This window comes from Chrysemys picta, chromosome 9 (genome assembly GCF_011386835.1).
Source record: "Chrysemys picta bellii isolate R12L10 chromosome 9, ASM1138683v2, whole genome shotgun sequence".
Lineage (NCBI taxonomy): Eukaryota > Metazoa > Chordata > Testudines > Emydidae > Chrysemys > Chrysemys picta.
Window position 1 is genome coordinate 2,977,038 of NC_088799.1, and position 11,234 is coordinate 2,988,271.

Sequence of the window (11,234 nt, forward strand, 5' to 3'; positions counted from 1 at the left end):
AGATCAGCTTGTTGCTAGTGGAGGCTGTGAGTGACTCAGTTCTGCAGCTCCTCTTTGCAGCGTCACTTGCGGAAAGTAGCAGGGGCTGAGAACAGAGTTTACCAGGACGGTTGTTATTGTAGCATCTCTCTGGGTATCGTAAAGTTGTAATTGAAAATTCCTGACAGATCATTGAGATAGATGGGAAGGCAATAAATACAAGCTAAACAAGATGGAGCCAGACCCCTAAAACAGACACTGAAAGGTTTCACAGTGCATCTTACCACATTTTATCTGAATAAAATATGGGCTTTTGCCAATAAAATGGGTCATCCAAACACCCTTCCTTCTCCCGAATGGACAACACTGAAGGGATCTGACTCCTCTTCGATGAATTTCATATCTGATGTCAAATTTAACCCCCAGCCCGTACTTTGCCCTGAAATCAAATGCAGCATTTTGCCCGTTGATGATAAAGCTAATGCTCAACAAAGTCATTGGGATGGAGCAATGCACCGGAGTGCCAGCAATCAGTTAAATTAAATGAACAGCCCTGTCTTCCCCTCCACCATTCTGGCACTTTCTACATCTCAGGTTAATTAGCACAAGCGCTGGAGAGTGCAATAATAAATTGCAAAACTCCCTTTGAGCCAGCGCACGGAATACATTTCTATAATAGAGCCACAGATCCTGTATATGGATGCGCGCGTGTGTGTGAGAGAGAGGGAACAGTCATTGGATTGGTCAGATAAGAGACATATTGACCGGGTTCCTTATGACGTCTGTTCCTGAGTTGATCTGTCCATTATCCAAGGAGTGAATCATATTGACAGGTTGAATTATATTTCAGAAGATTTTTTTTCTCCCCCTCCTGCAAAGACCATTTGTAATCATTGCACATTCGCTGGCTTTTAAAAGTGAGCTCCTCTGGAGCCGGGTTGCACTGAAGTCCTCCATCGAGCGTAAGGAAGAGTTCTTTTGGGTGGCGGGAACATGGACAAAATCTGTTCAGTCCAGCTCTGCCTTGGGCTCCTAATTGTTTTCTCCATAATGCTGTTGATACCGTCTGCACATGGAAAACCTCTTGCACTACAAGGTAAGCTGAAACTCAGCCTAGATGACACAGGTAGGTACTTATCTCTGCTGGTTGGTTGGTTGGTGGATTTTCCTTTCTGCTTGACCCAACCCTACAGCACTGATTTTCACATGGGAAGGAAATAAGGTTACCCATTACTACTTCACTGTACTAAACATTTAACCAACCAGTGAGCTACTGAGAGGCCTCATTATATTAGGGTGACCTACAACCATCCCTATGTCTGTTTCTGGTTGTATAATATGTCACATTTAACAGTGACCCTGTCACATCAGAAGGAAAGTGTCTGATGAGAATGTCTCTTGCTATTCATAAAGAAAATCTCCTAGGAAAAAAAATGCCCTGGTATTATCCAGTGATGGTCCTGACACAGAGTGTACGAGGTCGGACAGCTCCTAAGTGTCCGCACTAGACATTTTATCCAAGGAGGCTTCTTTTTTACATGTTCTTCTTTTAGTAACTTAAGTGCGTCTTGGCTTGCACTTATTCTGCAGGGAAATGGTGTCGTTAATCTTTGTTACAGAGCCTTTGAGGGGGAAACAGGAGCAGCCAAATATAAGCTAGAAAATAACATTGCTTTTAAATTGATTTTTCCTCCTCTATTGCCTGGTTGGTTTTGTAATAATGCCTTTTATTTTGATTGTGCATTTATATTTTTTTTCTAAAGCAAACTCCAACATGCCTAACCACCAACATTTCAAAACCATCATAACTCAAATCATCTTTAAACTCACCATGATAAACGCATCCCTCTTGTGACGCCGCTAAATTCCAGGGGGTTAATTCCTGCTTGTAACTGAGATCAGGATCGGGCCCAGTGACACCAGTCAAGGTACCACGCCAGGGATGAATTTGGCCTGCATTTATGATCATCAGAGTAGGCACAGCGCCTCAGCTCCCCAGTTCCCCCAGATTTATGCAGCTATGTCTAAACAGACGTCCCCTAAGCTCCACTAGGTTCATGAGATCAGCTATAATAATAATGTGTTGCCCCCTGTGTGTGTATGTTTTGCTTTAATCCCATCAGGGTTAGATAGGGGTGAAGCCACTTTGGTGAAATGATTGCCCTGCACCTGCATGCGTGGAGGGAATGGAAGCCTGGAGGATCAGGAAAAGAAGAGGGCTGTTCCTCGGGCACCATTCTTGCCTGTCTGTGGTTTCCACAGGAGCTTTGGGATCTGAAATGGGTTGGGAGCCTGGGCACTCTCCATGAATTTCCCCCCCCTCCCCCCCCCCCCCGCCCACTTGCCTCACAAAAGTTAACGCTGACTGTGTGCCCTACCCTTCGTTTCAGGCTATATAAGAGACTGGCTGGGCCGAGCTGGGAGCTCCTGGTCTCTACAGAGTCTCGGTGCATATGGCCCTGGACTATGGTGACTGTCCGGTGACCAGATACTGGTGGATCCATGGGGTTTGGGGAGCAATCTTTCCAGGGAGCAGTGACTCCCCACCCTCCCGATGGGAACAATACGGAGAACGCTCTGTCTGGGGGTTTCACAGAGGGCCCGGTCCCCTTTCTGGCAGCAGGCAGTTGATTTAACAGGTTCTGGGAGGATTCCCCTTGTGCACAGGGAATCCCCAGGTGGCCTAGAGTCAGCACAGGGGGCTTTCCCAGGAAAATAAAGGTGTGTCTTGGACATCCATACAGGCCGGCCCTGCCTGGCAGCTGGACCAGTCCGTGGCCCCATGGGCGGACAGGCGTGACTGCCCCCTGGCTGGCTCTAGACAGGGTGAACACAAAAGGTTTTTTGTCACCTGTGCGTGTATCTGAAGCACAGCAGGGGAATTAGCCCAGAGGTGGGGGCTCTTACATCTAGGCTGGAGGGAACTCCAGTAAGTGTGCACCAGGGATCACCCCTGTGCTGGTCTCGGGGAGACAGGCTGGACGGACTCCCAGCTCCTCTCCAGCCCCAGTATGATTCTGTGGGGACAGCTGGGGGGTGGGGGGGGAGAAGGGAGTCCCCAGTGGATTGCTGACGGACTAGGCAATGCAACTGTTTGACTCCCCTCTGCGTAACAGGGAGGGACCGTGTTGACCAGGACCGGTTATAAGCAGGAGCAGCCACGCAGCAGCTCTGCTGGGGCTGAGGGTGAGGATTGCAACCCCCCCCACCCATGGAAGACCCCCCCCACAGTACGTCTCCCTCTCCCCCATCCCTCCCAACCTGCCATTAGGCGACAGCGAGATATTTCCCTCCTCCGGTCTTGTGCCGGGGAACCCATCCATCCCGGCGTCACAGCCTGAGAGAGGTGTTTTATGTGCTGCAGAAAACCCCGGGTTTCCGGAGAGAGGAGACACCAATCACCAAGACGCGCTGCTGACTCTGCTGCTTAACAAAAACCTCGGCTGGAGGCAACCCGCGGATAGCAGTAAGTGAGGGGGCGGGCGACACGCTCATCAATCCCGTCTCCAGCTTCCCACCCCACATCCCTGGAGGCAGCTTTGGTTATTTGAATACGAAGGGCCTGATCCTTAAGGACTGAGCCCCCTAATTACCACGGATTGCTAGGGGAGTGGAGACCGCTCAGCACCTTGTAGGATTGGGACCTACACACAGTGGATCAGACCGGCTGGTATACAGGGGTTACTTGATGCTGCTTTTCCATTGCAAGCCTGACCTAAAGCCATCTTAGCTGGCCCCCAGAGGCTCCCGCAGCACAGGGGAATTTGCAGGTGGCATTGAGTTGTCATAGAAGCTTCCCCAGTCCCCCACATCCCCGTAGCAGACACAAGTGGCATGGCTAGTGACAAGGAAGACTGACAGAAGTGTCCCTGCACCCCAGTAATCCCTGGCTGCTGGAACGAGTTCCATCCTGTGCCAGCAGATGGGTCCAGCTCAGAGCAAGCCCAGGGGCGGGAAGCCACTTCTCACACACACACACACACACACACACATACACACGCTGCAGCTAGCAGCCCTCAGAGGCAGCTCAGGGTCTGGCTGGAATGTTAAAACTTACGCAATGCCTTCAACAGGAGCTCATACAAATAGCTGATCATCATTTATATCCAGGGGTAATTGCTTTACAGAGAGCAAAGAGGTGATTGGTCTCAGCCGGAGTCCACGCTTAGGAAGGGTTCTCTGGATGAGCTAAGAACCAGGGGGAACGCCCCTCAGAACCTGACATTGTTAAAGTTGGGGAAAGTTCAGCCAATGGATTTTTCTTGCTGCTCCATCCCTTTGCAGCTCTGGTTTGGCGGGGCCCGGAGGCACTGTGCTATCACGAGGGAGTTTATCCCACCCGCGAGATCTGACGCGACCAAAAATCAGAGAGTGCAATTCTAAGGGCTCCGGGCCTTCCTGTCGATTTCAGCAGGATCCCAACCCCAGAACGTGGCAGGGTATCGTGAGACTTCTCCTGGCACAAAAGGAGGGAGCATCATTCAAATTCAGGAGATAACATTTGCCCACTGAGGGCCCAGTCCAAAGCCCATTGAAGTCAATGGATGGGTTCTCACTGGCAGCGTAGGTCTTCAGAGCACGACTGTGCTGTGTTCTCTTCACAGTGACAATTCTGATGCAAACAGGACAGCACAGGGACAAGCAGTGACAAAATGCCCCAAGGACTGCAAGGATCTCCACCCTTCCCTCTGCTAAACTCAGTGAGGCAGCCGTAGTTCTGAATGGCTGAATAATCCTGCAAATCTAATCAATCAAGTTCTTCTGCTAATGAAGGGATTCGGCTTACAAATAGGATGCATTCAAGAAAGAACAGGCTTATGGGTTAGTGTACTTATTACTCCTAGAGGCAGGCTTCATTTTATGCCGGGCAACTGCCAACAATTAATCTCCAAGGGAAGCATAGGCAGAGGGTTTACACCAAGGCAAAGTGTCGTCGGTAAATTAGCCTTTTTTATTCTCCCCGGAGACTGTCTGTTCCAATGTCAGCTGCTGTTCATTTTCGGGATGCCGCAGTCCTTGGCCAGCCCGCTGACTTGTGGAACTGTAGCCAAAGCAGATGCCAGAAATGCCGCAGGAAGAGGATGTGTGTGCAGTAACAATTGTAAGCGCTTAGGTAGCAGTTTTCATCCCTAGATCTCAGAGTGCTTTTGCAATCTCTGTTTTGCTGATGTGAAAAGCAGGTCACAGAGCCTTGAAGGGGATTTGTCCAAGGTGTCACAGGAGGCAGAGCCAGGAATAGAAGCCAGCTCTCTTGATTCCCAGCCTGTCCACTGGACCATGCTATCTTTTAAATCAAGACTGATATAATGTATTGGCTTTATGTATATTGTTGCCCCTTTTGGCCCAAGCAGTTAGCCAATATTCTGCATCTTGCGGGCTGTCTCCATTAGGAGGAGAAATTGATGGTGGAAACAGGCGTTTCTTTGGTGCATGCTGTTTATTTACAAAGACTGTACAAAGGCCTGTTTCCCTGAATGCAGTATGAACAAACAGCAGCAGATAGTTTCCGGGCTCATGGTTCCATGCATCTTTCCAGCCAGCACTCTGCCCAAAAGAAGCTCTGTCTCTTGGCTTCCTCTCAAGGCCATGTTACCAGCGCTTTTCTGGATGTCTCCTGGCTTTCTGGCCATTTTTCTGCTTCTCACAGCTCTGCTGACATCGTCAGGTTATCTAGGAGTGGGAAAAAACCCTCAGTGTAGATGCAGCTGTACCAACAGAAGAGTGATTTTGGCAGCATATCTAATGTCATTTGGGGAAGAGATGGAGCTAGGCCAGCAGAACTCCTTTCACTGGCATAAGCCGCGTCTCCTGAGGGGGCTTTGCTGGCATAGTTGTACGGGCAAAGGCTCTGTAGACGGGCCCCACAGAGCTGCCGTGTTTGCACTGAACACCCCGGAAACCACCTCAGCTTCTGCCTGGCCTTGCACGTAGCCTCAACCCTTGGGCAGTGTTTTCTATTGTGTTAGCTATGTTGCTCCATCAAGGCGCTTAATTGCTTCTTACTGTCCCGGGGCGCACCACTCACGGCTTGTCTGGTGCCTCCTCCTGGTCACTCTGGGGATTAGCTCTCAAGGTTGACGACCCTTCCAGGGTCACATGCCATCACACCAGGCACCGCAGAATCCTCTTTGTGACTCAGCCCTTGGGCCGGGGCACTCAGTGTTCCCCCGTTCTGCCCCTTGCCTGGTCTATGCCACACCCATGGTGGCTGGTTGGGGAACCCGGGCTCACCCACTGCTCTGGATTCCAGTCCAGTAGTCCTACACCCAGTAGTCCTGGGCCTTCCTCTCCCAGACCTCACTGCTCCTTTCCTGGACTGCATCCAACAACTCCTGGTTCCCCTTCTTGCTCAAACACTCTTCCCTCTTCCCAGGGAGTGACTGAGCCTTTCCCAGCAGCAGCCCGTCTATTGCCAGCTTCCTGGCTTGATAGGCCCCACATGTTCCTGCCCAGCTGAACCTGCCTGCAATCAACTCCCTGCTCCCTGGCTCTCCCTCCAGGTGCAGCCTATGGAGTTAACAGACTTGCCTGGGCACCTTAACTCCTTCCAGTCCTGTGTGGGGTGGACACCGCCTCACACTTACATTGATCCTGAGTGAAGGGCGGTTCGACGTGGCTCACCCACAGCAAGGTCTGTGATTGCCAATAACCAAAGGCATGCCTGCTGGGAGCCACCAATACTCTCCAGCATAACCTTAACGACGACTGCATTGGCTCTCTCCTGCTCTGGTCACTTAATCATAGAGACATCATTCCCCTGATGCTTTAGTCTGACAAAGCCTGAGTTACCGGCCTTCAGGGCATGGGGCTAGGCCCCTTTGTTCTGGCTTTTGCCCAACCACGGTGATGGGGAGCTGCTGAGTTGGCATTGGCCAGTACATGCCCTTATTTTAGCTGTTATATTTGTACCCGTCAGGTATGTTGTATAAGTTACAAAACAAACATGACAACCTGCCCCCTTTATTATTTAGCATTAAGGGAAAGTCCTGTAGAACTTGTAGAGAATGCCAACTCTTCTGCTGGGCTTTCAACTAACCTAGATTTTCAGGGCTAAGTAGGATTTCAATGGCAAAGAGGCCTTGCACGTATAAAGGGCGAATGAGGAAATTCCTTCTCATGAGGGTTTCAGGAAGCAGTACAGATATTTACACTATCTGTGTTCTTTCTTCCAGACTTGGAGCTGGCAAAGAAATTTGAAGAACTTGAACAGGTGAGAGGTGCATGCATTGATATAGAATGAATCAGACAAAAGCCGGGAGTGAGTCAATAATCCCCAGACTGAACTAGTGGGTACGTTGCGATCCCTGGCCTGTTTTTCATCAATGTCAGTGCCCCAGTGAGAGAACGGGCCATCTCCTTGGGAAGAGGAAGAGGAAAGCACAACAGGGGTTTAAAACACTCATCAGATGGAAGAAACACATTCCTAGATTGCCAAGCCAGAAGGGACCGTTGTGATCCGCTAGCATAGCCCAGGCCCTAGGACTTCCCCCAAATAACTCCCAGAGCAGATATTTTAGAAAAACATCCAATCGCGATAGAAAAGTGGCCAGTGATGGAGAATCCACCATCAGCTTTGCATTGGGAACAAGATAGGAAATAACATTGGTTAGGTTGCAGCAGTGACCTATCTCTGCCATATTTAAAGGGCCAGCATCTGGAAAGGCACGCTGGGGAAAAAAGTTCCCGTAAGAGGGAAACCCTTCCCAGGGAAGAGGTAGAAGGGGCTAGCGACAGAGGCAGGTGCTACTGTTTTGTCGTGTTTAATCCCATCACTCGGTCACACCAAGGAGCTATGGGTGGAGGAACTGGTTCAGATTAGAGCCAGGACCACGGCACAGAGTCCTATTCCCAGTCTGAATTTCCCCAGGTCCTCTATTATGATGGTTTGTGTCGCAGTAGCACTTAGAGGCCTACTCCAACAGCATGTCTCCATTTTGCTGGGTGATCCACCCCACCGTGAGAGACAGTCCCTGCACCAGAGAGCGGAGGGTCTAAGCAGACAAGGCCGGTATAAACGTGTGCCCTCACCTCTAGGGACATAGCAGTGCAGGGAACTTGGTCTCTTACCCCTCGGTGGCCAGTCCCGTGGCTGCGATGGCTAGTCCCAGCCGGTGTCTTCTCCCCTCTCCCTCTCTGTTTTCTGAGGCTCGGCCCTCCGGCCAGGTCACATGACAGTTCCCTCCCTTTCCAGGGTAACCAAAGATCCATCCAACTTAAAGTCCAAATCAAAGGCCCAGACTAGCAGTTCTTCTGGCCCTCTCGGGTGCCACGGAAGTTCTCGGCCTCTCCTGATTCCTACAGAGCTTCTCTTCTCTTGCTTCTTCCCCAGCAGGACTGCCCCCCGGCTTCCCTTCACCACGCATGCCAGCAGTTTACCTCGGAGGGTCTCCCTGCTCCTTTTAGGCCACATCTCAGGGATCCCCCCACAGGAACCTATCCTGCTCCATGGGGAAACTCAGCCTGATTTCCTCAGGCTATCCTGTTTGTTCCTCCCTCCTGGGTCTTCCTCCCTCTGCTGAGTTCCCAGCTTTATTTAACTAGCGATCTCCTGGCTTCACCTCTACAGTTAATTAAGCCCATTGCAACCAGCTGACGTCACAGAGCCACCCTTATGTTGCAAGCTCATTGGTGAGGCTAAGGGATAGCGGCTAAGTCATGGGCAAGACTGAGCCCAGCTTGCCTCAAAGGGCCAGCCAGCCCATGACAGGAGAGAAAGCGTGTGAGGGGAAACTGAGGCACGGGACGTGGAAGTGACTCACCCATGATCACATGGCAGGTCATGGGAGAGCTGAGAATAGAACCAGGTCTCCTGACTCTCAGTCCCACCGGCCTCTGCAATGTGTCACTATATCACACCTAGAGATGGGCCCCAGCACAGCGCCTTGATTCCGACAGGACCTTCCCCAGAGATCTGGGATATTAGGATCTGGCTTCCTGGGAGCTACGTTGCCGGAGCAGAAGCACAGAGTCTCCTTGCTCCTCTAGAAGCGGGAAACAATGGCTGTTAACATGGAAGCCCTACCACAGAGAAACCAGTGCTACAGGTTCACTGCTGCCAGAAGGGAAAGTGAACGGGAGACGCGTGTGGACGGTGAGGGGAGGAGATCAAAACCACAGTGGCAAGAGGAATAAGGCAGTGGCACTCTATGCAGTGATAGATGGTGGGGGGGGGAGGGGGCGGTGGCTTGCGGGAGAAGGCTGGGGGTGGGTCAGGAGAGGTTCATCTAACCTTGTGCTTGTTCCAAACAGCTGGAGAAGTTAAAGGAGCAGCTTTTGGCTGGGGAAGGCTCTGAAGAGGCCTACGCCGAGGCAGGCCTGCTGCCATCACACCCTGACAAACGCGGTGGGTTTTGGTTTTAGAACAGCCTTTGGAATCTATCTGCCTGCAGCCCTCCTTACCCGCCTGCCCCTTTAGGGCATTCTCTCTACACGCACGCGGGCTATAGCGGATATGCTGAGAATCCCAAGGTCCACAGAGCTCAGCCATCCATTGTGACCAGCAGGGCATCTATGGGCCTTGCCCTTGCTTGCTAATTAATCAGCCTCCTTGACTGCACTAGCGGCAGGATCTCCCTCTAGCCTGAGCTGACTGGCTGCTTTCTGGCCACATTTCCATTTGCTTCTGATACTTTAAGGGGCTTTGGCAAATTGGCAGCATCCTAAAATGGTCCTATTTTGGTCCCTTTTGGTGGAAAATCAGAAGCTTTTAAGAGCTTGTTGGTTCATAAAGGAACTGTGGACCCAGGCTGTAAGGAATAGCTCTGTTAAAGGTCCTCATGTGGAAGGGAATTTTAGCAACTGGAACCACTCCAGGGATCCTTTAAGTGCTTCTAAAATCCATTTGGAAACTTCAAGCAGCCTTGTAGCAGACGTCGCTTTTCATTCAGGAGGGGGCCTGGGGTTATTTGCTACATCTTGGCTCTCCGTTCTGCAGAAACCCCTTTGTCTGCCCACATTACACAAGCTGATAGTGAAAACGTGTCCCCTTTGCCAAGGTCACTGCTCTCTTGCGTATGGGCAAAACAAGGAGCAATTGTTTGTATGGCTGAGAGACAGTGAGGAAGGACATGGAAATTAACCAAGAATACAGTGAATTAGAGGTGGCCAAGATCTAAGATGTCATTCCGCCCACTCCCCCTGCCAAGAATGCAGGACTGCTGCCTACTGCCAGTCGAGTTTTACATGAGCTTACACCTAACATCTCGCTTTCTCTCCTGGCCCTCCCTAGCCTGCTTTTGGAAGTACTGCGTGTGAAGCCCAGCTGGGACTGGAAGAGAGAGAGAAGGACGGCCCCGAATCGCCTCGCTGTGGTGTCCCCGTGTTAACGTATCTTCTGTACCTTCATCGTGCTGCTCCCTTGGGTGCTTTTCCCAGCGAGGAGCTAGGCAGGATTGACGGGAATTCGGACAAGACCAGGAAGCGCCCACGTTTCACCCCTTTTTCCCTCATACTTCCCTCCCCCTCCATTTTGTATAGCACCTTCCTGCTCTGTCTCCTTTCAGTCTATCACCGGTTTGGTCTTATCCCTTGACTTTTCCTCGCCTCCTCTTTTCTCCAGGTCCTCCTAGTGCTTCACCCTCGCCTAGTCCCCCTGAGTGTGGGAGGGGAATGCCCCATAAGCACCACTCTTTGCAGCTGCTATTCATTGTGGTGTCCGGGGTCCCATTCCCCTTCTAAACCTGGGACCAGGGCAACGGCACCACCCATCTCCTGTGGCGGTGGCAGGCCTGGAGCTGGGCGGGGATGTGTTTGCCGTTTAACTGACAAGGTGAATAATAGCGGGCTGAGTGCATTGTGCGGATTTGGTTGCCTTGCTGACACAGCTTTGTAGTGTTGTCGCTATTTGTGTCCTGTCGGTGTGCACAGTGTGTATCCTCCAGTCTTTACTTCAGAGGAGAAAAGGGCCAAAATACCGGCTCCTTTAGGATATAAGTCAAATAAAGGTAAAATGCTGATTTATATTTCACAGCGTCCCCTGATGTTTCCTTTCTCCTTCGTTAGCATGGCCCAGGTCTGTTCTTCCCTCCACACTCGCTCAGAATTTAGCATAGAAACGGCCACAATGGACTAGACCAATGGTTTATCTAGCTGGGTATTCAACAGTGACAAAAGTGGCAGCTGCTTCCTTTAACCAGTTTTGGGAATCAGGGCTTCATCTCTGCCACGGAAGTGCACACGTGCTAAGCCACTGGTCCAACCGCTTGGAGTTCCAACCTACCTAGGGTTCTGACTCCCATGGGTGGAATTCACCCGGG

General features: G+C 51.1%; 1 protein-coding gene across 1 annotated transcript; it reads left to right on the top strand.

Moving 5' to 3' along the window:
• The first annotated feature begins 763 nt into the window (after nt 1-763).
• UTS2B (urotensin 2B) lies at nt 764-10,943 on the top strand. Its single transcript, XM_065557420.1, has 5 exons — nt 764-1,075; nt 3,344-3,445; nt 7,152-7,189; nt 9,229-9,322; nt 10,208-10,943. The coding sequence occupies exons 1-5, from the start codon at nt 973-975 to the stop codon at nt 10,231-10,233; spliced, it is 363 nt and encodes a 120-aa protein (XP_065413492.1). The 5' UTR covers nt 764-972; the 3' UTR covers nt 10,234-10,943.
• The last annotated feature ends 291 nt before the right edge of the window (nt 10,944-11,234 follow it).